The following is a 26,247-nucleotide window of genomic DNA, read 5'->3' on the forward strand; positions in this document are numbered from 1 at the left end:
TATTTTTCCCCAATAGCTATATAAATGGTTTGAGAAGGACCAGTCAGCCCGTCGAGGGGGAACTATTCACAATGAGGAAAACGCGACGAAGAGAGCGGCAAAATGTCATTGTTTCTGTCTCTTTACTTCAATATTTTTACAGGATATTCTTTTTACCCAAGTACTTTCCCCAATTGCTAAATAAATGGCATGGTCATGACAAATAACTTGTGCTAAATGGAATATAAAATAATAAAAATCCATTTATTCAAGACGACATGGCAAAATTACTCCATAATGGTCAAAACAGTCGACTTTACCTTTACTGTCACACCTGCCGAACGATATTTTATGACACCTAAATCGGACATATGCCATTTCCCTTCCCCGGCTTCGGAGAATGTAAACAGACCAGAAGGCGTGACAGCTAGCCGACATGCTAACCCGAACCGAGGGATGTTTCAAAGTCTTCGAAGTGGAAAATCACACATAACTAGCCTGGATTATTTGACATGACGACCCGGTTGTCGAGTTTCTTTGCGGATCGGCAAACCGCCCGGCGGAGAGCAATTTACAGTTCGTTCCCTGGAGGAGGGTGGCTGGAATTGTTGTGTAGCTAACGTGCTAACTGCTAATGAGCGTGAGGATAGCTTTTTACATGCCTATCAATGATCAAACGTAAGTAGTCCTTTATTTAAAGGAATTTTATAGTGTTTACTTTGTAATCACTGTATTCGTATTTGACATAATACAAAACAAGATGTTTACTCACTTCCTTGTAAGTCCAATGGTCCCACAGTAAATATCCACGGTGAATGGGAACCTTTTGAAACTCCAAAAAGGCGCATACGCCTCTCCCGCATACAGAATGATTTTTCTGCAGCCGTTTGGCTGGCGTGATGCAAAAAATAAAAGTATTAATCCGCAAAATCAGCTGAATCCTTCGTCCTCATACACAACAGTACACTGTAGCGTGAAGAGGACGTCTTCTACCGTACACGTCACAGCGCCCTCCTCCTCAATGCGAGACCGAAGCCGGAAGTCACTCATTTTCCTGGCGCGGGATTCAAAAAACTAAATAAATATAGCGATCGCTTCCACACACATCCAAGCGGTCCATATCATTCAGGAGCATAAAATACCGCGTGTATTATGAAATAAACATGCTTTTTCGTGTCACAAGCACTTTAACATTGTAATTATTGTAATGATATAAAATAAATATACAATAGTGATACATATATATATATTTTTTAATTCATAAATAATGATTTCTAATATTTTCGTTTTTTGTAAATGACCAAAGCTTGTCACTTAGCAGAAGTTATACGCGGAGTTCGATTTTTGGGGCGGGGGGGTGGGGGTGGGGGGGTCACAACATGTTGGTGACCCAGAAACGCAGTGTCAGCAATAAAATAAACTGTAAAATGTATCTCCTGGGCAGAGCCACTGCGCTGCACTGATTTGCTTGATTTCCATGTTTTGGTGATGTAGTTATCTACGAGGTTTCAAAACATGGCCCATTCATCAAAAAAAATAAAACTTTTTCTTTCGTGTGACGCAACATACACGCTGAACGTAAAAACAGGCAATGTTTTTCTGTTTTACTAGTAGGATGGACTATGACTGTTATTACTGTAATTCAAGTCCTGTATGGAGTTTCTCCAGTTTAATAAACGTCGATGTCCAAAATATACGTATAACTGTGATTCGTTTCTGACTTCAATGAATTGTTTAAGTCGACATAACTCATAACTAGTATGTTTGTGTGCGCGCTTCCGGGAATACAATTTTTGACAGGCTAACTACATTAGCAAGACATCAGTGGTGGCTCTGTTGTACAATTAGCATCTTTAGTGTGGCAAATTGAAACTCCACTCACCATTTTGGCGGTGTTCCCTGGCATTTCATGGTCCTCAATTTAAATCCTTGGTTCTTGCTCAGCAGTAGTTGCTTTTAAAAGCTTAGGTTTGATAAATTTACGTATATCCATCTTGTCTCTTCGGTCCTCGGGTAGTTTTGGCTAAGCAAAGCAAATGACCGTCTAAGGTGCAAGTCACATGATCTGTTCGAAAAATAATTTTGACCCATTATAAAAATATATTTTTTTGTTCATTTCATTCATTGTTGTTGTTTGTTTTAATGCTTTACAACTTTTATAGACAATATTTTACCTGAAAACTTGATTTATAAAATCTAGGGCTGTCAAACGATTAAAATTTTTAATCGAAAAAAATCACAGCTTAAAAATTAATTAATCGCAATTCAAACCATCTCTAAAATATGCCATATTTTTCAGTAAATTATTGTTGGAATGGAAAGATAAGACACAAGACGGAATCATACATTCAACATACTGTACATAAGTACTGTATTTGGTAAATCAACAAGATGTCATTAACAATATTAACATTCTGTTAAAGCGATCATGGATCGAAAGACTTGTAGTTCTTAAAAGATAAATGTTAGTACAAGTTATAGACATGTTATATTAAAAGTAACCCCTCTTAATGTTTTCGTTTTAATTGTAAAAATTTTCAATCAAAAAATAAACTAGTAGCTCGCCATTGTGGATGTCAATAATAATTATGGTGCTGAAACCCATAAAATCAGTCGTACCCAAGCGCCAGCAGAGGGAGACAAAACACCTAAAAACAAGTATCAAGTGGAAATGACACTTTGCTGTCATTTTAATCTGTTTGAGCGGTGCATGTGCGTTAATTGCGTCAAATATTTTGACATGGTTAATTAAAGAAATTAATTAACGGCCGTTAATGCAATAATTTTGACAGCCATAATAAAATCATATGTAGGAAAGTCAATTACATGCAGTGACACTTCTCGGCCACCGGGGGGGGCTGGCACTCCCTTTAACTCCAATTATGGCAGAGGTCCCCAACATTTTTCGCACCATGGACTGGTGTGATTTGGGCCTTTTCAGTGTATTTTAAGAAACAAATAAACATTACTGTTGATAGTATTTTTCTAAATATAAAATATATTTAAAAAAAGATTTAAAAAAGATAAATAATATTTGTGTCGAAATTCCTTTCGTATATTTAAAGAAAAATGACAAATGATTGCGCCTCAGTAGCGTAATAGACGTGCCAGTACACGCATCGCTTGGCTGTGACTAGTAATGAAAGTGAATAGTTGACCTTTGGTCGCCTCCATTTGACTCCAGCCTTCATTTCAAGTTCTCCGAGAGGGAAATGATAGTCGACAAAGAGCCCGTCGCGGCCCAACGGGACCCTCTCTCCGTTGACATCGAGGCCAGGCGGTTGGAGCTCGTCCGCCGCCATCAGTTCGGCGAACCACCGGCGCGACTGGGAGCCCAGCAGCTCGTCTGAGCACACAGAGGCAGAGTCGTCGTCCTCCAGTGTTGTTGGCAAAGGGGACGGCAAGGAGTCCTCGGACTTGGCGGTTAAACTCGGCGACTTCTCCATCTGCACAGCCGCACAGGAGACTCGTCCAATTTAACTTGAGACTTGTTTAGAGTGTTGTGTGTATTGTGCACTAGATAACAACACACCCTCAATGGAGGTACGTCTCACCTGAGAGTGGGCGGGTTACTTCACAGGTAAACTTGCAGGCACTTTGAAATATGAACTCGTTAGTGTTTATGCAAAACAGGAAATGAAGATATGATGTCCCCGTTTATTAGGGTGCCTAACGATCTAATGGTATGGCTTTTAAAAGTGTCTTCATCCTTTTATTGTTTATTTTGTCGTACATCTATTTATTCTTGTAAAACTTTAAAGATTTTCTTCATGGTTTTATTTTTGGTAAAATTTGGACTCACCACCCTCTTCAGACTCCATTGTGTATTTCTTTTTTTAATTCTTTGTTGTAAAAATATTCACTGTCTTGACTTCTTCACCATCACGCGAGTTCATTGTTGTACCTGCCTTATCCTCACATGACCATCCCCTTTAAACAAAACATCACGTGACCAAACTAAGAAAACAGGTTAGCGGACGTCCTCTGTGTCCTGCGAACTTGGTTGATTACATGGTTTGAATCCAAACATGTTAAAAAATGTTGGTTTTGTGGGGCAAAAAAAAAGTGTGTGTATATATATATATATATATATATATATATATATATATATATATATATATATATATATATATATATATATATATATATATATATATATATATATATATATATATATATATATTAGGGGTGTGACAAAATATCGAAATGGTGATATTGTCATATGCTGGTGATGTTAAATGAAGAGCAGACGTGACTTCTGTGGCGTATATGAACTTTTTAATGCCTTAACAACACTTGCGCGCTTCACATTAGATATCAAAAACTAGCCGCCTAGATGCGGTACGCTAGTTCAATCCAAGTCTCATGCCATTGGCTGCGCGAGCCCTGGGCAATCATGGGACACGTAGTCCATATACTACAGATATATTGTGATTAGGGTTGTTCCGATCATGTTTTTTTGCTACCGATCTGATCCCAATGGTTTTAGTTTGAGTATCTGCCGATCCCGATATTTCCTGATCCAATTGCTTTTTTTTGCTCCCGATTCAATTCCAATAATTCCCGATAATTTTTCCCGATCATATACATTTTGGCAATGCATTAAGAAAAAAATGAATAAAACTCAGAGGAATATATACATTCAACATACAGTACATAAGTACTGTATTTGTTTATTATGACAATAAATCCTCAAGATGGCATTTACATTATTAACATTCCTTCTGTGAGAGGGATCCACGGATAGAAAGACTTGTAATTCTTAAAGGATAAATGTGACTTTGTATATTTGTTACTAAATATTGCCATCTAGTGTATTTGTTGAGCTTTCAGTAAATGATACTGCAGCCATTTAACTATTCTGCCCAAATGCATGAAGGGAAGTGCAACCATGACTGTGCGTATTGGCACCAATTGATATATCTTCTCTGCTTTGGGAAATAACATAGGGTGTAAAAAAAAAGATCAACCATAACCTTTCTTCCCCACATTGTTTTTCCACGATATTTCTACTTGTTGAGAGAGGGATTTTAAGGCTTCAAAGACTGCCAAACTTCACTCTGCTCATTTTACGCTGCCTTTCAGCTCTATTTATAAGTAAATCGCACCATTATAGACTGAATGCGACAATGCGTGAGTGGGTCGTGCAGCGAATGTGTTAATTGTGTGTAATATTTTAACGTGATTAATTGAAAAAAAATTAATTACCGCCGCGAACGCCATAAATTTGATAGCCCTACTTTAAGCCAAAACTAAAGACTCTGGATGAGTGTAAGACATTTTGTCTGTAACGTTAAATACAATTAGAAAACGATTTAATTAAAAAATATACAGTATATATATTAAAAAATGGTATGTCCGATCGATCGGGACATCTTTAATCGTGATACTTTGTATCCCAAAAGGTTATCAATATGCTCCTGCAAGAATCGAGATATCATTTTAAAAAGGTGTCAATGTCTTAAAAAAAAAAAAGGAACCAACAAGGTGCTACCAAAATCTTCCACCATAATATTGTCTCGGTTAACTTTAAGGCTGCCTTGACGGTGCTCGAAACCCAATCCATTTAGACTGGGAACGTTCGTTCATTCGAAACCAGAGCATTCACAGATTTTCAGGGCATTTATAGGTCACTTGCTGTTCATTTTAGGGCATTTCCAGGTCATTTCCTGTTGAATTTGAGTCACTGCCTATTCATTTGGGTGTTTCCCAGGGCACTTCCTGTTCTGTACCACAAAATGAACAGGAAGTGACCCATAAAATACCCCAAAATCAACAGGAAGTAACTGAAAACAGGTAAATGACGCTAAATGGCCCAAAATGACCTCATTGCCTGGCATTGGCTGCCACTGACGGCCATAGACGTCTTAGAAACTTGTTTTTCTGTTTATTAGTTGTTTGTAGAAAATCCTAGAAGGATTTCCTGACCACTGTATCGATAATCGTTGTATCGTCAGGTCATCGTTATCGTGAGCTTTGTATCGCAAACCGTATCTTATCGTGAGGTACCAAGAGGTTCCCACTCCTAATATATATACATATACATACACTCACCGGCCACTTTATTAGGTACACCTGTCCAACTGCTCGTTAACACTTAATTTCTAATCAGCCAATCACATGGCGGCAACTCGGTGCATTTAGGCATGAAGACATGGTCTAAGAAAAAAGAAAGGTGATTTGAGTGACTTTGAACGTGGCATGTTTGTTGGTGCCAGAAGGGCTGGTCTGAGTATTTCAGAAACTGATCTACTGGGATTTTCTCGCACAACCATCTCTAGAGTTTACAGAGAATGGTCCGAAAAAGAAAAAGTATCCAGTGACGGCAGTTCTGTGGGCAGAAATGCCTTGTTGATGCCAGAGGTCAGAGGAGAATGGCCAGACTGGTTCGAGCTGATAGAAAGGCAACAGTGACTCAAATAACCACCCGTTACAACCAAGGTAGGCAGAAGAGCATCTCTGAATGCACAGTACGTCAAACTTTGAGGCAGATGGGCTACAGCAGCAGAAGACCACGCCAGGTGCCACTCCTTTCAGCTAAGAACAGGAAACTGAGGCTACAACTTGCAAAAGCGCATCGAAATTGGACAATAGAAGATTGGAAAAACGTTGCCTGGTCTAATGAGTCTCGATTTCTGCTGTGACATTCGGATGGTAGGGTCAGAATTTGGCGTCAATAACATGAAAGCATAGATCCATCCTACCTTGTATCAACGGTTCAGGCTGCTGGTGGTGGTGTAATGGTGTGGGGAATATTTTCTTGGCACTCTTTGGGCCCCTTGGTACCAATTGAGCATTGTTGGAACGCCACAGCCTACCTGAGTATTGTTGCTGACCATGTCCATCCCTTTATGACCACAATGTACCCAACTTCTGATGGCTACTTTCAGCAGGATAATGCGCCATGTCATGAAGCTGGAATCATCTCAGACTGGTTTCTTAAAGTTCACTGTACTCAAATGGCCTCCACAGTCACCAGATCTCAATCCAATAGAGCATCTTTGGGATGTGGTGGAACGGGAGATTCACATCATGGATGAGCAGCCGACAAATCTGCACCAACTGTGTGATGCCATCATGTCAATATGGACCAAACTCTCTGAGGAATGCTTCCAGCACCTTGTTGAATCTATGCCACGAAGAATTGAGGCAGTTCTGAAGGCAAAAGGGGGTTCAACCCGTTACTAGCATGGTGTACCTAATAAAGTGGCTGGTGAGTGTATATTTCACATGCATACTCTGATGCAAAGAAACCTAAACATAACATTAAGCCTCGTCAGTTTAATGAAATTCTACTGTTGTTGTTTTTTTAAAGCACAATTTTGTTTAGTACACCAAAAGTACTTCTGTAACATTGCAAAAAATTTTCAAATCTTGAAAATAAACTCATCAGCAAATGACCGCTTGCAGTTAAATTGCTGTCAACAGCACTAAAAATGACATTCACTGCCACCCTCCCAGTTCTAATAAATTGGTCGTCTAGGTCAGGGGTGTCAAATGTACGGCCTGCAGGATTGTGCCTGACGGGCAGCTCATATATACTGTACATAGAGAATCACATGCTTATAGTTTGTCATTGGCGAAGTAAAACCAGAAATATGATTTGTGTGATCAAATGCATACACTACTGCATTTGGCTCAGTTTTGTGCCCGCAGTCACATTTGTTCATTCACTCCCTGCCAGTCAAAATGGTTCCGTCAATGAGTTGACTAGGAAGTGACCCCCCCCCCCCCAAAATCCCCAAAACCAACAGAAGTGACACAAAATCAACAGGAATTAGCCGGGAAATGCCCCCCCAAATCAACAGGAAGCAACCACTGAAGAGGAAGCAGCCCAAAAATAATTAAGAAATGGTCCAAAATTTACAGGAAGTGACCTGTAAGTACCCTAAAATTACAAGGAAGTGACACAAAATTAACTCATTGCCTCCCAATGATGTCCTATTCAATTAAACGGGGAGGATTTGCCCTGGCTTATGATCTTTCAGTGCCATTGAGTGACGGCGCTAGACATCCATATGAGATCTAATTGCCATGAATGTGGCCTACGAACCAGGTTGACACCCTTGGTCTAGGTAATATCACACTAATATCATGAGTTCAAAAGGACAAATCAAACTGGAAACGATAATTTATTTTTATTTTGTTGTAAAAATGTGTGTATGTGTGTGACCATCTTGAGTTTTTGTGTGCGTGCGTCACTGGGAGGTGGCCATGATGCTAGACACACCTGTAGAAGAAAAAAAAAATGACACTGTTTAGTCAACAAAATGGCTGAAATCTCATTGTTGTACTGACTCTCAAAGTCGATCTTCTCCACAATGTTCTTGGGCTTGACGCTCTCCTCCTGGTTGAAGACAAAGACCTGCCCGTCTTCTGTCTCTGTCCAGTTGTACTTGTTCATCCACACTTTCACCTGCATGTCTGCAATGCACAACACACATGCACATACAGTAAAGTGAATCGTAAGATTCCCTCATCCGGTCCGGCTGAAAAAACAAGCCCTAATGTGCTTCTACAGGTTGAAGGCTATGAAAAAAGTGCGCACATGCCCTCTACTGGCTAACCCCTAACATACGGGCAACAAAAAGTCCGAAATTAATTAGTCATGATACAAAAAAAATTGAACATCGTGGTCCGAGGATCAATGCGTATACAAACCTAGAATATACTTACGAAATTTATTTGTGATAAGTCCATAAATAACGGAGGAACAAATAAAAAACAATTGTGTATCTATTCCCAACCAAAACATGAGCCTCGACTTAACAGGCTTAGAGCCTGAAACTCTAAAAATAATCATAAAAAGGAACTGGGGAACTTGTGAGTCAAGTGTGTCCCATTTTTACTTACCCAGAGGGTCTCCCAGCATTTCAGCCAACAGGCGGCGCTCTATGGTCTGGTAGGTGATGCCCACCACATGGCAAATAACTGCACAGCGAACAGATACACTTCACTTGGACCATCAGCTTAAAATGTCACTTTTTTTATTGCCTACCAAGATAATTGAATCACAATTATGATTTTTTTTTGCCTTGTAAAATGAAATTAAATGTCTTTTTGTTGTTGTTGTTGTATTCAGGTTTGATTTTTTTTTTTTTTTAAACAAATTCACAAACTTTTTTTCCTGTAAATTTAGGGATCATTCCAGTGTTATTTTTTCTGGTTTTTTTTTTTATGGGGGGGGGGGGGGGGGGGTTTACAACTTTGTTTGACTCTTAAGGGAGAACATTTTCATTACAGTGGGGTAAATAAGTATTTAGTCAACCACTAATTCAGCAAGTTCTCCCACTTGAAAATATTAGAGAAGCCTGTAATTGTCAACATGGGTAAACCTCAACGAAAAAAAAAGGAAAATCACATTGTTTGATTTTTAAATAATTTATTTGCATATCATGGTGGAAAACAAGTATTTGGTCAATACCAAAAGTTCATCTCAATACTTTGTTATGTACCCTTTGTTGGCAATAACGGAGGCCAAACGTTTTCTGGAACTCTTCACAAGCTTTTCACACACTGTTGGCCCATTCCTCCATGCAGATCTCCTCTACAGCAGTGATGTTTTGGGGCTGTCGTTGGGCAACACGGACTTTCAACTCCCTCCACAGATTTTCTAATGGGTTGAGACCTGGAGACTGGCTAGGCCACTCCAGGACCTTGAAATGCTTCTTACGAAGCCACTCCTTTGTTGCCCTGGCTGTGTGTTTGGGATCATTGTCATGCTGAAAGACCCAGCCAAGTCTCATCTTCAATGCCCTTGCTGATGGAAGGAGATTTTCACCCAAAATCTCTCGATACATGGCCCCATTCATTCTTTTCTTTACACAGTCGCCCTGGTCTCTTTGCAGAAAAACAACACCAAAGCATGATGTTTCCAACCCCATGCTTCACAGTGGGTATGGTGTTCTTCGGATGCAATTCAGTATTCATTCTCCTCCAAACAAAAAGTCCTATGTTGGTTTCACCTGACCACAACACATTCTCCCAGTCCTTTTCTGGATCATCCAAATGCTCTCTAGCAGACTGCAGACGTGTACTTTCTTCAGCAGGGGGACACGTCTGGCAGTGCAGGATTTGAGTCCCTGGCGGCACATTGTGTTACTGATAGTAGCCTTTGTTAGTGTGGTCCCAGCTCTCTGTACGTCATTCACGAGGTCCCCCCGTGTGGTTCTGGGATTTTTGCTCACTGTTCTTGTTATCATTTTGACGCCACGGGGTGAGATCTTGCATGGAGCCCCAGATCGAGGGAGATTATCAGTGGTCTTGTATGTTTTCCATTTTCTAATAATTGCTCCCACAGTTGATTTCTTTACACCAAGCTTTTTACTTTTTTTAATTGCAGATTCAGTCTTTCCAGCCTGGTGCAGATCTACAATTTTGTCTCTGGTGTCCTTTGACAGCTCTTTGGTCTTGGCCATAGTGGAGTTTGGAGTGTGACTGACAGGTGGACAGGTGTCTTTTATACCGATAATGAGTTAAAACAGGTGCCATTAATACAGGTAACGAGTGGAGCCTCGTGAGATCTCGTTAGAAGAAGTTAGACCTCTTTGACAGCCAGAAATCTAGCTTGTTTATAGGTGACCAAATACTTATTTTCCACTCTAATTTGGAAATAAATTCTTTAAAAATCAAACTGTGATATTCTGGGTTTTTTTCCCACATTCTGTCTCTCATGGTTGACGTTTACCCATGTTGACAATTACAGGCCTCTCTAATCTTTTCAAGTAGGAGATCTTGCACAATTGGTGGTTGACTAAATACTTATTTGCCCCATTGTATATATTCCAATTTTGTGTCATAAATACACTTTTGTTAAAGACTTTATTCTTATGAAATAACTATTTGAATCATTGCTTTAATTGACAACAAAACATTTTTTTGGTGGTGAATGTAACATCATTTTAGTAGATTTTTCACGTTAATTTACCATTTTTTTCAGACTTGAATTATCACAACTTTAAAATGACCAAGTTTTTAAAATATTAAAATTATGTTTTTTAAGAAAAAAATGGAGACTAGTTTTATTTTACATCCAGACTGTGCCGATATATGGACTATTTTTCAAGATCGGCTATCGCTATTTAGCTGTTACACCGTAATAGGTTAGCTGTTATGTTCACTGTTTGGCTGATTATCTGTCATATAAAGGTCAATCGATATATTGGCTGTGGTAAATTGCTTTCAGACATAAGGGCTACTCGTTTAAATTAAGGAATTTAACTGGAGTTCAGCATACAGTATGTCTGAAAGGGGCTCAAGATACATGAACCTGCGTTTAATCGACTAGTAAAATACGAAACGTTTAATTATGAGTAGTCGGTTAAACATGTGAATGACTAGTCGCGCACATCCCTAGTTTACATAATAAGTGTTTCTTTTCATGATTAACGTGCTTCAAAAAATTACACTGGTCTTAAATATCGGCTTTAGATATCAGCAATCAGCTGTTTTTTGTTTGTTTTTTTTTTATCGGTATCAACATCGGCCTTTGAAAATCCTTTATCAGTTGACTTCTAATTGTATGTGTTTAAATGTTGTGTTCACTTTTTGAATCAATTATCGATAGTAGAAACTCACACTTGCGGACCGAATCTTCAAACCCAGCAATTCCATCGATGAGCTCGCGATTCTCCTCAAGACTCGTCTGTGTGAAGAATAAAAGAGCCTCAGTCAGATAACTGTGCGAAATTGAGATTTAACATGTTTGTTCATGAGTATGTTACCCAGAAGCTCTGGAAGTGACATGTCTCCAGCAGGTTTCCTAAGTAGAGGATCTGCTTGATAGGGCCGTCCTCTTGCTGCTACACTGTTGTCAAGGAAAGAGCCCCTCAACCCAAATGTTGTAGGAAATCCTACTAAATTCGTAGAGACAGATTTTATGTACCGTATTTTTCGGACTATAAGTTGCACCTGAGTATAAGTCGCATCAGCCATAAAAAGCCCAACGAAGAGGAAAAAACAGATATAAGTCGCACTGGAGTATAAGTCACATTTTTAGGGGAAATTTACTTGATAAAATCCAACACATAGAACACATTTGCCATATTGAAACTTGGCAATTTAAAATGAAAATACAAGAGAACAGCATGCTGAATAAGTGTACAGTATGATAATGTTACATGATGCATGAACAACAAAATGCGAACGTGGCCGTATGTTAACGTAACATAGCTATTAAGAGTTATTCATATAACTATAGCTTAAAGAATATGCTAACAAGTTTACCAAACCATCAGTGTCACTCCAAAACACCAAAATAACATGTGAAATGATATAATAATGAGTTAATCATTTCATACATAATGAAATGATGTATAGTAGACGTGCTGGGGTCCACATTTTCATTTGCACACATTTGCACCTAATGCAACTTGTAACGCGTGGTAAGTAGGATGCGTGCATAAAAGTAACAAAAAGGGGAGAAGCTTCCACTTATGCACATTTATTAAAAAAAAATGTATTAAATCCACCTTGACCACTCGTCACTTGGGAGCTCAGCGGTTCGCACACTCGCGTTCGCAGAACTCCAATATAAAAGTAAGCAGCAACAGAAAAAGAAGAACATATTCAATGTAAATACAGCAACGCCACTTCGTGGTGGATGTCGCGAGGAACACCATTTAAGGAGGTGACTGTTACAAACTCCGCCTGACGACGTAAAAAATAAATAAATAAATAAATAAAGCGATATTGGATAACTTCTCGCGGCACACCTGACGATCTGTGTGCCGTGGCACACTGGTTGAAAAACACTGGCCTAGGGTACCAATTTGGTCAGGAACAGCCCTAATTGTCACACCCTGTGTGAGTGTCTTAACCATCCAACCAACAAAATTTTCTCCAATAATGCTCATAAAAGTGATTGTCAAATGAAACAGTGACTCGCACATAGAGGATACATGTGTCTGGTCGATCATGCACTTGCAAAGCGTGAAGTCCGTATGAGGCAAGTTGGTCAGTGCCTTAAGCAGAATCTGGGATGTCACATTGGTCTGGAAGTAAGCCGGGTTGAACTGATACCTGGCAGTAATGTCAACGTGTTAGTGATGACGACACCAAATGTGACATTTGAAGTTATGGGACTCACAGTTTGAGCACGGCCAAATTAGCCTCCAGGTCGTACGCGTTTTCTCTGGCTTGCGTCTCCACATAGCGCTCCAGCGTCGACAAGTTTTCAGGGTTGTAGCTGATGTTTGGTGGGACAGTGGAATGAATTAGATATCTTTAGCAGGTACAAAGTGGTTACTTCTTCAGGGCATGGCCCTGAGCGATGAGCGGGGTAGAGTTTATATTGCTCCTAGATGAGGACGTTTATCCCAGCCTCCTGGACTGGGATAAACAGCAAAACCCTATCTGGAAGCGAGAGCACGCAAGAGCAGAATTACAGACGCCATGACGTCAACGAGGTATTATCGCGTGCTTGTTTCGATCCAAAAACTCCACGTAGCACGTATCACTGAGTGTCAAGATACAGCTATGAATGGCCACAGCTGGATTTTGGGGGGATTTTATGGGTGAAACATGGTAATATAACAAGGGTCGCGATGCGGAAATCGCAGACATCAAAGAGTGGTCGAGATGTTCTTTTTCATATATTTACCCATTTAATCCCCCCCCCCCCCCAATTTTTCTTTTTTGGGATCGATTATTTATCATCTAACATATTGTAGAAAATGTGACAGTAACAAAAAAAAATACAATTCAGCGATAGTTCTGAGGTAGATATCCGTGACTTATTTACAGACACCATTTTTTTTCATTGTGACGTAATTTGTTTAAAAGTTTAAAATATGCGAGTGAATAATTTTTTAACGTCTTTTTTTTAAAACGAAATATTAGACATATATTAATAATTCTAAGCAAAAAAATGACAATTTGAACGATAACTATAATTAATTACCTTCGTTTTTTGGCTGGGTTGAAACAAAGGCGGTTGCGCGACGTCTGTAAACGGGGGTTTCCGGGGTAAAACGGACTAATTAAAAATAGTTCAGGGGCTTAATGCGCCATGAATCTGCTATGGTAACATATATTGTTCTGTCAAACACAACGGTTGTTTTGGCTTAAAACGCAGCAGTTTCTTTTAAAGAGGAGTACAAGTGCAGAAACTGCTTTTTCGGTCTTGTCTGTGTTTTCTGCCATATATACGTGGGTGGGTGTGTGGGGGTGTGTATGTGTGTGTATTACATGACACACTAATATCTGACATGTTATTTACCTGACTTAAATGTTGATTAAAGTCTAAACGGAAAGTGGCAACTAGCACAACAACTCCGTGCTAACAGATGGGGAGTCCAACCTACACATCAATTGCAACGATAATATTGTTACAAAATCCTCTTTAAGAGTAATACGAAACAAATAACAGCAAATATTACTACAGTCACAACAAATTTAGACATTTCTGCATTCTTTCCAAGCCACTTTTTTCCCCATTAGGAGGCCGTTACATTCATACAACAGGAGCAAACTTTCGTACCGGTCGATTCCACGCAGGAGTTTTCCCACGTTCGCCTTCATTTGCTCAAAAGAAGACGACATTGTTGTCTTTGTAACGAGGGAAGCGCAGGAAGAACGGTAACTGACTGAATCCCTACACGTGGATGGAAAATAGGTACCAATGGAATGACAAGAGAGTCGGAAAGGAATGAGCGACGGACCGGAAAAGAGTTGCCAGAGAACCGGAAATAGGAACCATGGTGGTAGGAACTGAAGTAATCGAAACCGTTCACAGTTTTGGAGAAAATAGTTGTTGTCTTTTGTACGTCTCACGAAAGTGTCTTTAAATATTTTTGTCTTACATATTTTCGGTTTTGGTACTTTATTTTTTCAATGATTTATATTCGCATTGATTTGAATATCTTTCATTTCCCTCCCACATACTGTGGTTGTTGTTGTTGATTTGTTTATTTTTGTTTCCCCCTTTATATGTTTCCTTCGTGGGTATCGTGTCTATCATTTATTTTCAACGTTTGCCTCTTCTGATATTTGGATAAATACAGAAATCTTTGTTTTAAAAATATTTTCAATGCCATTAGGGCTGTAAAGTATTTGACAAAGAGTCATTTTTAACTGGGCAAACTTTGTTTCTATTTTGAAGAGAAATCCTGGCTTTTTATATTTTATCCTATTAAAGCAACACCAGGTAACTTTTCAGTTTTGGTGGATTTTAGTGACGCAGGTGGACAAAAGCGGTAGTGTTTTGCCTTAAGGAAGACTGCGTTTCCCATGAGGACCGGTGCACACCCGCACAGGGTTGTAAAATTATCAATCAATCAATCAAAATTCACCTGCAGATCGATTAAACAACATTTCTGTTTCCAACGGCTGTGTGAAAGATGAATAGTAATATGATAATGAATCCAGTTGTGGCTAAACAATAGCCAGAGGCGTCACGTCCCATTAAGCAAACCAGGCAATTGCCTAGGGCCCCCGACCATAAGGGCTCCCAGAGGGCCAACAGATGTAGCACATGCATCTTCACTGCACTGTCACAGTGACAAGTGTAGGGTGTGTTTAAATACCATGGAATCATTTGACAGTTTATCTAACGTTTCTGTTTTCAATCCCAATCAGCACTAACCATGTCACGTAGATTATTCATGTTTAAGATAGTCCAATCAGCTATTAATACCACATGATTGTTTAAAGAGTGACTCACTAAGTACTCTCTGGAAAGTCTTTGCCGAGTTGTTTTACTTAGATTTTCACAGGCCACCAGATTATTCATGTGACTACTTAAAGAAATTCTGATTTTTCCAATAAAGTCTATTAATGGGTCTATCGTATTCCTCATTAAACACTCCATAAGAAAAATATAACATATGCATCTAAAATAATCCTAAATGATTTTATTAGCAATTTTAATACTCCTTTTAGCAAGGTTCCTTGGGTATGCGTACGTTCCCATAGAAACCAGTCCTGTTATTGTCCTACGTCACAAGCGCTGCGTATTCTGGGAGCGAAAATAGGCGTAAGGTGCTCATTTCGAGCAGAGGACAGCAACCTGTTAAAATGTGTGTATCCATGAACGAATATAAATACAGTACATCCATATGAGTCAGTGTAAAGTGCTTAGTTTCCGTCACTTTTATGGCCAAGATGACTGCACGTGCACGCAGAGCGCACTCGCACCCCCCCCACCTTTGTTTTCATTATACTGCGCGAGTATGTATGTGTGTCAAGTGACTCAGAAGGGCCCCATGTAGCTTGGTGCCTGGGGCCCCCGGGGACCCTTGCTACGCCTCTGACAATAGCGTATGGTGGTTAGCAACCGTGTGGCTAACCTCACCCAGCCGAACTTGTTAGCGACGACAAGTTAGGTAGGGGGGGTCAAGCCAGCGCGGGAATGCCGGGCCAATTTATATTATGTATATCCTGGTAGCCCTCCTTTTTTGTCCACATACAAAACTTTTTGTTTCTTTTGTTGTTCTGCCATTTTTGCAGAGTTCTTTCAAAAGCGTTCGCATCGACTTGAAGAGGGGGAAGTGACATATGCCATAAAGCAGCACATTTGTAGGTTATTTTTGTGTGTGTGTGTGGCTGGGTTCCTGCTACCCTCATCAAAGTTAATTAGTGAAAGCGATATAGACCCCCTCAAGATCTAAAAGAGGTGTCATTTAACTAGTTGTCAGTCGACATATCACAAATGATAAAAATATTTGATGGTGGTTGAAAATAGGCATGTGCCGGTATGAGATTTTGACGGTACGATAACCTTGAGGAAAAATACAGTGGTTTCACGGTATCACGGTATTGCAATTATAGCTCCAAAATGTGTTATTTTGAGATGTATGGGTTAAAAAAACTTTTTTTCCAGGATTTTTTAATTTTTCAGAACATATTTGCAAATTGGTTCATGAATATAACGTTGAAATAAATAACAAAAAATAACAGATATTTTGAATAAAATTAAAATCAATAGAACATATAGACTACCCACAGCCACAGCTCAGGTTGCTCAATATTACAGCAAGAACAAAAATAATTGCTATAAAAAAAAGTAAAAATACTTATTAATGAAATTAAAATATATATACTGTTCGACTTTTTTTGGGAGGGGGCAAAAAGGTGTGGAGTTTCACCATTTTCAGCCACTGTGTCGACTCTAGTCTACATGTCATGCCTTTGTGTTAAAATGACATAAAGAATTCTTAAGTTATTAAGTTAAAAATGTATAAGTTAGTTAAAATGTAAATATTATTGTATAAAGGTTTCATCTAAAAAACATAGGGAGTGAGACCTTCCCTGTACATCAGCCGTGCATTTGCGCGTAGAGCAAGATCGTCTGTCGAAATTAGCAATCTTTGATGTTATCCCTTTTCCTTCATTCAAGCTGGTTTCTCAGTGGCCGTGAGATTTATAACCTTGACGAAGTTGCTCCCGCAGCCAAGACTAGGCTAACATTCGTCTTTGTAAGTTTTTAGTTAGTTTGTATTTTGAATTTGAAAGGAACATGTGTGTTTTGTTTTTGGCAAACTTTTTCATGGTGTTCATGGATATCACTTCCTCACATTCTGCTGTGTTTGTGCTAATGAAGCTACTCCCCCGTGTAAAAATACTATTGTACAACGTTTTAAATGTATTCGATTTTGTTTATTTCAGATACCATGATTTGAAACATCTATAAATTCAAGAAACTGCCGCCCTAAGACAGTTCTGGCTGCATTTTTTGAAAATGTATAATAGCGAATACCGTACTATGGTATAACGTAAAATTTTAGTGGTTTTGAAACCGTGACGTCTTCATACAGCGGTAAACCTTGAAACCGGTAACCGGCTCATGCCTAGTTGAAAAGTTACCCAGTGTTGCTTTGACCAAATAATAAACCGTTCTGAGCGCATTTAGAGGTCCTGTGAAATTAAAAGTAAATATCAATAAACATTTCACAGGCCAAAGAAAACTGTTTAATATCCTGCCAGATTTGAATTAAGTGAAAAATAATTTATTGCTATAATTCAGTAACCAAGCACTAATTTTTCTTTGCATACATTTTACACTTATCTTTGAACACATTATATGTACTGTATTCATAAACAAATCATGAAAATGGCTTTATAGGACCTTTATATAATATAAAATATCTATTGTTTGAGATATTATGAATAATTGATTGAAAGACTACTATAGTCACCACTTTTTTTTTTTTTTTAACCACCAACTGGATTTTATTTTTCCAAGCACCTATGAGAAAATAGCAGTAAGCCAATAGTGTGACACATGGTCCATTGTGTCTGAGAAAAGGTGTGATTCAGTCAAGTAAAGTTGCTTTCATTGCGTGTCAGTGCTGCATGATGTGGGAGTTTCTGGCCAAGTGATCGAAAATGAGAGTGGAGGTGGACCTGAGACTTTTAGGTACATAAATGTCAAACGTGGAACAAATTATCTAATTATTTCTTTTAATCTCATATGGCAGTGTCATCAAGATTAGATGAGTTAATGGTATGAAGTGACACTCTAAAAATATATTGAGTCTAATGCATTGCAATACAGGGTCATGCACTCGTGTCCAATTTAGTTTGTCAGTATGATATACATTGTACAGTGGTATGAAAAAGTATCTGAAACGTTTGGAATTTCTGGATAAAATCACCACTAAATGTGAAATGATCTTTGTCAAAATCACACAGACGAAAGTACAGTGTCTGCCTTAACTAAAACCACTCAAACATTTATAGGTTTTCATATTTTAATGATGATAGCATTAGAGCTGGGACTCTCTGGGCACCTAACGATTCGATTACGATTACAATTCAGAGGCTCCGATTCGATTATAAAACGATTATTGATGCACCCCCCTCCTTTTTTTTTTTCTCTCTTTTTTTATTTATTTATTTTTTTAATCTTTTGTACATTAGTTCCAAAATTGTTCAAAAATACTCTCAGGCTAAACCACACTACTATTTCAGTATCAAGTTAACATAGCAGTAAACAAATATACAAAAATAACATTAAATAAAAAACTCCAGTCCCCATTCTGTATCAGCAGCTTTAAACTAGCCTGGCTCTGCCAGACTATTCTCCCTGCATTTTTCAAACACTGAGAGAAATAGTCTGGGAACCATCCCATTAACGGCCTTTTCGAGCAGATACAAAATCAATCGACAAATCAGATTCGTTTATTTGCGTGACGTGTTCTTCACGAGCAACGTCACTCTTGCGCGTCGAAAGTCGTCTCTTCAGCAACACAAATGGTGAACGGCAGAGCCGAGAATATGTTCCAATCCACGGTAAAATCAGTTTTAAATGACCAAAAACACATTGAAACGAGTCATTGACAACAGTCTGTCTCGCGCTAGCCATGTCGAATAAACTCCGCTCTCTTCGTATGTTTACTTCCGCGCCCAAGTCCCTCGTCCTGCCGTCGCCATTTTACTAACGTCACGTCTGCCCGTCGCTGATTGGTCCACTCCGCTGTCTGTTTGCTGTGGCTTGCTCCGCCCTGGAAATTGTTTCCGTGGGAATGGTGGCCAGACTCAATAGCTGGAACAGCGTTGAGTCTGGTGTACCAGGCTAGCTTTAAACTACATTCAATTAATTTAATGTTGTGAATCAACCGTTAAATTTGTTAAAATTGCTCCCGTTATTCCATAATTTCCCTTTTGTCTACTTTCGACATGTGAAAGTTTTAAAACTATTTTAAAGATAGATTCAAGTCAATATTTTACCGATTTAGGAGTATTTTAGATAAAAAGTTAATTAGGTTTGCTTGGAAGGTTCGCTACAACAGCCTTGCAGGGAAGTGTACTGCTTTAAGATGGCGGCCGTTTATAACGCCCGCATCTAGCTTTTTGTAGATGTGCTGCTAACACTACCAAATCTAATTTGCGTCTAGTCCTATATAAATGATATCCACCGTAACATTATATGGATGTACTTGTAGCAGCTTTTCGGCCGCAGTCAGGTATGTTGTTGTGTTTTTTTATCTCGTTGCATGAGTTGAGCTAGAGCCGTGAGTTGAGCATTGGCATTACCCAAGGGGCCGGGTAATGGGAAGCATGATGTTTAGCTACTCTCGCTCCGTTCCGACCCGAAGACCGCGTGGCGCGCTGAGTGTTGTGTACTTCCGCTTTACTTGCATATTTCAATAATCGGAATTTGGATGTTTGTGAATCGTTCTCGAATCTTCCACGGCCGAATCGCGAATAATCTAAGAATCGGAAATTTTGCACACCTCTAGATAGCATACAGACAATGACAGAAGGGGGAAAATAAATAAGTGAACCCTATGCCTAATGAGACTTAAAGAGCAATTGAAACCCATTTTTACCAAACATTTCAGGTCAGGTGTGTGCCCAATCACTGATTAGTGGTTTAAAGCTGCCCTGCCCACTATAAAACACACACCTGGTAATAATTGTCTTATTGAGAAGCATCGTCTGACATGCATCATGGCTCGGTCAAAAGCTGTCTGAAGACCTGCGATTAAGGGATTGTTGATTTGTATAAAGCTGGGAAAGGATACAAAACCATCTGTAAAAATCTGGATGTTCATCAATCAACAGTCAGAGTTGTCTGCAAATGGAGACAGTTTGGCACTGTTGCTTGTGGCCATCCACCAAAGTTGACTCCAAGAGTTCAGCGCAGAATACTCAGGGAGGTAAAAAACAACCCTGGAGTGTCTGCTAAAGACTTACAGAAATCACTGACACAGTCCGATATCTCTGTGCACACAGCAACTATATGTAAAACTATGGCCAAGAATGGTGTCAGTGAGAGGACTCCATCTAGGAAGCCACTGCTGTCTAAAAAAACCCATTGTTGCTCGTTTAATGTTCACAAAAAGTCACTTGGACACTCCACAGAAGTTTTGGCAAAATATTTTGTGGACTGATGAAACCAAAGTTGAATTATTTTGGAGTAACACACAACATCATGTGTGGAGGAAAATGGAACAGCTCACCAACATCAACACTTCATCCCCACCGAGAAGCATGGTGGAGGGAGCGTCATGACTTGGGGCTGTTTACTGCCTCAGGGCCTGGATAACTTGCAGTCATTAATGGAACAATGAACTCAAAAGTATATCAGGATGTTTTGCAGGAAAACCTGAGGCCGTCTGTCAGACAGTTGAAGCTAAAAAGAGGATGGATGCTGCAACTAGACAATGATCCAAAACACAGAATTAAATCAACTTCAGGGGGGCACAAAATATTAAATGTGCTGGTTAACTTACTTATTTTTCCTCCATCTGTCTTTGTTTGCATATTCATTAATTCATTCATTTTCCATGGCGCCCTTTCCTCACGAGGGTCGCAGAGGTGCTGGAGCCTATCCCAGCTGACTACGGGCAGTAGGCAGGGTACACCCCGAACTGTTTGCCAGCCAATGGCAGGGCACAAGGAGACATACAACCATTCACAAACACACTCTTACCTACGGACAATTTAGAGTGTTCAATCAGCCTACCACGCATGTTTTTGGGATGTGGGAGGAAACCGGAATTCCCAGAGAAAACCCATGCAGGGGCAGGGAGAACATGCAAACTCCACACAGGAAGGCCGGAGCCCAGGATTGAACCCTTGATCTCAGAACTGTGAGGCAGATGTGCTAACCACTCAGCCACCTTGCCGCATAGTTGCATACTATCCCCATGAAAATATGAAAACCTTTAAATGTTTGGGTGGATTTAGTTAAAGCAGACACTGTTTTTTCATCTGTGTGATTTTGACAAAAATAAACTCACATTTGATGGTGATTTTATGCAAAAATGTGAGAAATTCCAAAAGGTTCAGATACCTTTTTATACCACTGTAGGTCACAATAATCTGCTTACAAAGACCTAGGGAGAAAAGCTCCCACTTCTCATCCAAATAAAGTCACAGATTACATACACTGAATGAATAAGACATACTACATAAATATTAATAGACCAGGTAAAATGAACATATATGTATAAATAAGAAAATATATCTGTAATGTAACACTAAATTCCTGTGGTATGTGTAGCATTTTAGTTCTGTGGATGAGCGCATTTCATTTGTGTTAGTTTATTTCTTTAATACATTTAAATATTTCTGAGCAGAATAGAATAGAAAGCCTTTATTGTCCTTATACAGAGTACAACGAGATTTAAAGCTTCGCCATAAAGTGCACCACATAAAACAAAAGCACAATAAGGCTAATATAAAAACACAGGTTACAGGATACACAGATTGGAATAAAGTCAATAAGATACTAGCTGCAAGACAGTGCGTATATGTCAATTTAAAGTACTCAGACTAGGAGTCAGGTGGCTGACTTGATTAGTCCTGCAACGATTAATCGATTAACTCGAGTATTCGATTAGGGAAAAAAGATTTGAATTACATTTTGCTGCTTCGAGTATTCGTTTGCAGCGTTGTAATGGTTTGTTTTGAAAGTGTTTGCATTTAGTTTTATTCATATGGGTGGAGACACTGCCTCTAGTCTGCCTCATTTCACATGGCTGAATCCAGCTGCTCCCTGTTAAGACCAATATACGCAAAGTGTCTGTTTGAGCTAATTTTTTTTAATGCATTGGTAATTTAGTTTAAAGTATATTTAGCCTTTTTTGTGGGAATATGTGTCCGAGCCATTTGTTAAGAGCATTGTTAAAAAAAAAAAAAAAAAAAAAGTTTGCATTTTGTAGCACTTAAGCTAGCGGACTTTTGCAATGCAAGTTAGCCAATTCTTCTTTTGCTGTACATAGATCCTCATTTATTTATTTTTCTATAATGTTTGAGGCTCAGCTCAGGTATTTTAATTTTTTATGCAGTACCCAATTGAGACAGATGTCTGAGAACATATTACTTAGTGAGATGCGTGTGACAATGTTGAAGCATTAGCACTGCAATGACAGTGACATTGTCAGTGGTGTGCAAGATGTCAGTTTTTTAGTGCAAACTGTCTCTCAGTCTGTTTGTTTTGGCTTATATGGCCATGTAGCCTTTGCTAGAGTGCAACAGGTAGAAGAGGTGGAAGCTGGGATGTGTAAGAGTGCCTTGTCGTTGCTTGATATTGTTAGTATTTAGTTTTTCATCACAAACTTGGAGGAAGGAGGCAGCCAATGAACTTTTCTGCTGTTTTTGATCAACCTCTGCAGTCTTCTCGTTTCTGCTTCTGTGGCCTAAATGAGCATTTCCATGCATATCTTATGATGCTTTAACAATGGTCAAATATGTGGCCACAAAGCTACCTTCCACTACCAACTGAAATTTATACTGAGTTGATTTACATTAAAATGGTATCTGCACTCTAATGTGCAGTGTTATGCAAATGTGATCTGTCAAGTGTGATGTACAGTGGTGTAGTTAGTGTAATGGAACAGTCGTCCTTTTTCCTATGTCACACATTTTAATCTAATAAACCCTGATTCTTCTTTTCCGTAATACAAGGTGACATCATCACTATAAATAATATTACATCGAGTGCACTTGTATTTAAAGGCCATAGCGAGTGAGTGGAAAAGTTCTTTTGGGTCATAAATCAAAAGAAGAATAGGGAAGTATGTGGATAATTTTGACTTGTGACACGCACCAGTAGACAGGAAGGCCTCAAACACACATTCACAAGCGGAAGATTATTTGCATTGATTCTGCAAATTATCCGATAAGAAGTGAAGCTACACAGTGATGGTAGGGAGGACCAACAAGTGAGCGAGCGTAAGCGACAGGAAGGTACGTGTGTATAGATACGCATGTCCGTTTTGTGTGTCAGCAGCTTCAAGACGACACGAGTCAGAGACAAAAAGAAGTCACTTGAAGACTGATATCATCTCTCGCATTGAGTGTGTGTGTGTGTTTTGTCATTGTGTGTGTGTATGTAATCAGTACTCCAATAGATCAATGGATCTTCAACATGGAGAGGATTTCTCCACTAGGGACCCCCAGGATGACTTTGAAATCCTTCTCAGAGTCGGATGGGGAACCTATGGGGAAGTTTACAAGGTCAGTCGATAACCTTTTCATTCTTGAAGTGTTTTATTGTTTGTTGCAAAATTTGGATTAGCATAGATATGATGGGGGAATAGAAAGGGAAAAAAATTAAATGGAATTATAGTTAAGTCTTTTCTTTATATTGAGCATTAATGTGCTTAATGTTCCTGTGTAGAAAATATAAAAATCTATATATGATACAAAAATAAATATAACATATAATATAAAAATATGTTTCTCAATGAAGAACATTTGGGCTCTTTGTAGGTGCACATTTTGCTTTGGTGCGGCCCTGTAGGAGGAAGTGGTTTAGTGAGAACTGAAAGCATTCCACTGCACCTGAGCTGAAGCATAATATAAAACATCACACACTTTTGTTCAAACTAAACTCATACAAGTATCACCAAATTCCTGTTTTATGTCCAACTTTGTGCTTTTATTCTGATGCCTTGAAGATATTACGACTTGTTAACTTTAAGTCTGAAATTTAAACTTCCTTCATATTTGCTGTTTCTAATCACTTCTTGTCATTAGCATAGGTAGAATACACATTCATCACTCAAAAATATCCAAATGCACTATTTTAACTTTTAAATATGTATTTTCATCGTATATACACATTAGTTTTGTGTTTTTACACATTACTGAATCCATTGATGTATTTATCATTTAAGAGAGTCAATTAAAACACTTATGAAAAAGCATTGCTTAAAGTGCCTGTAACACAAAAAAGCATGTTTATTTCATAATACACGCGGTATTTTATGCTCCTGAACAGTGTTGGGAATAACGCCGTGATAAACAACGCCGTTACATAACGGCGTTATTTTTTTCAGTAACGGGGTAATCTAACTAATAATTTTTTCCGCCGTTACCGTTACTGACGGTCAAAAGCGGTGTGTTACTTACTTTGAATAAATTGAAGAAACTACCAGCCATAGCAAGTCTACTCTGCTCTGTTTATTTGTCATCCAAGACTTTGGGTGCGTTCAGGTTCATGGCAATGAAAATAGTAAACAACACACATAGCCTACCTTTGCAAGAATGATGGAGTTGCCGTTTGATACGGTCATAATGTGCAGGTCCTGCGCCCATCCGCAGCAAAACTGTTCGTAGCTTTGTAGGGATTTGTAATTTCGGAATCGCTGATTACTCCATTTGTCCTCGGCTTGCTCGTAAGGGTCAACATTGTTCACATCCTTAAGTTTGATCACATATCTGTTCTTCGCCTTAGTAACGAGTTTGTCTCTTTATCGAACTGGCAAGTTAAAAGTTTAATGTCCCGCGAGCCAGACCTGCTTCCAATATGGCTGCGTTGTTGTCAAATCTCACGTGATCCCACATTCTGTGACGTAAACGCTCGAGCCTAATAGCGCACGCACTTCAGAGCCGGTTGTTTATATGTGAATTGTCTCGCCCTATGTTTGTATATGTGTATTTGTTGTTAATAAAGTTTTGTTTTTTAAAACAAACTTCAGAGCCAGTGTTTTCACACACAAACCGGAACAGCGCGTACGGCAAACACACACACGCAAAACAGATGCAGAGGGATATGATGGCAGAGCATTCAGAGGAAAATTTGTCCTTTACGAGGTGGAGATATAAGCACTATTTCAAGTTGGTCGAAATTAAAGGAAAGAACGTGCATGTAAAGTGTAATTTATGTCCCGGGGCAAAACTTTTGTCGACATCTGTGTTAGGCAATTCAGATCTGTTTATTTTTGTTGCACTTCAAGTGTATGATAAATCTGTTGCTGGTGAAGTGCAATAAATATTACAAGGTTCTATAACACAACTACCTGTCTGTTCTTCTTTATTCAACTGGCTCGAATACTGCTCAGAAAATTTCAAATTCTTTGACATACAACAACTTCTTTTTAAAGTAGCGGAAATAGTTACTTTCCCTGGTAACTAGTTACTTTTACTATAGAGTAATTCAGTTTGCCCCGCTGGGAGAGCACTATTACTAGCACTATTAGCGGCTTATTCCCCTCTTCAAGTGCCCGGTGTTTTGTCAAATTTTCCGACCAATCAGAAATTGCAGCTTTGAGTTAAAAATAGCCGCGAATACAGCAATTACAAAGTAAACACTGCAAACTTTCTTTAAATAAAGGACTACTTAGGTTCGATCATGGATTGGCATGTAAATGTTCAGCGGTCATTGTCCAGCTGCTTCCCGGCAAGCTCTCTTGTCCATCGTAGCAGGGGAACAAGCTGTAAATTGCGCTCCGCCGGGCTGTTTGGCGATCGGCGAAGACAATTGACAACCTAGTCGCCATGTGAAATGATCCGGGCTAGTTATGTGTGATTTTCCGCTTCAGAGACTTTGAAACATCACTCGGTTCGGGTTAGCGTGTCGGCTAGCTGTCACGC

The 26,247-nt window shown here is 39.1% G+C and overlaps 3 protein-coding genes across 6 annotated transcripts in view; 1 reads left to right on the forward strand and 2 right to left on the reverse strand.

Annotated features, from left to right (window-relative positions):
* Nucleotides 1-3,518, reverse strand: part of zgc:85932 (uncharacterized protein LOC405875 homolog) — a 70,867-nt gene extending 67,349 nt beyond the window's left edge. The window contains exon 1 of the mRNA XM_057839717.1: nt 3,138-3,518. Within this exon, the coding sequence (XP_057695700.1) occupies nt 3,138-3,425 (288 nt within the window). The 5' untranslated portion in view covers nt 3,426-3,518. The remainder of the gene's footprint in view (nt 1-3,137) is intronic.
* A 4,541-nt stretch (nt 3,519-8,059) lies between these two features.
* On the reverse strand, nt 8,060-14,649 carry eif3k (eukaryotic translation initiation factor 3, subunit K). Its single transcript, XM_057839333.1, has 8 exons — nt 14,459-14,649; nt 13,067-13,165; nt 12,879-12,999; nt 11,703-11,780; nt 11,557-11,623; nt 8,833-8,910; nt 8,278-8,403; nt 8,060-8,209 (listed from the first exon to the last, which is right to left on the reverse strand). Exons 1-8 carry the CDS (start codon nt 14,518-14,520, stop codon nt 8,178-8,180), a joined length of 663 nt encoding a protein of 220 aa, XP_057695316.1. The 5' UTR covers nt 14,521-14,649; the 3' UTR covers nt 8,060-8,177.
* Nucleotides 14,650-14,668: 19 nt separating this feature from the next.
* The window catches only part of LOC130917689 (mitogen-activated protein kinase kinase kinase kinase 5-like), a 48,880-nt gene continuing 37,301 nt past the window's right edge, over nt 14,669-26,247 (forward strand). Inside the window, exons 1-2 of one of the 4 annotated variants that reach the window (XM_057839328.1) lie at nt 14,674-14,740; nt 23,770-23,886. In XM_057839328.1, the coding sequence (XP_057695311.1) occupies nt 23,785-23,886 (102 nt within the window). In that variant the 5' untranslated portion in view covers nt 14,674-14,740; nt 23,770-23,784. Of the gene's footprint in view, nt 14,741-16,938; nt 18,335-21,686; nt 23,617-23,769; nt 23,887-26,247 lie in introns of those variants that run through there. The other 3 variants (XM_057839330.1, XM_057839329.1, XM_057839332.1) reach the window with 3 other exon arrangements.

Source organism: Corythoichthys intestinalis, chromosome 6, assembly GCF_030265065.1.
Source record: "Corythoichthys intestinalis isolate RoL2023-P3 chromosome 6, ASM3026506v1, whole genome shotgun sequence".
Classification (NCBI taxonomy): Eukaryota; Metazoa; Chordata; class Actinopteri; order Syngnathiformes; family Syngnathidae; genus Corythoichthys; species Corythoichthys intestinalis.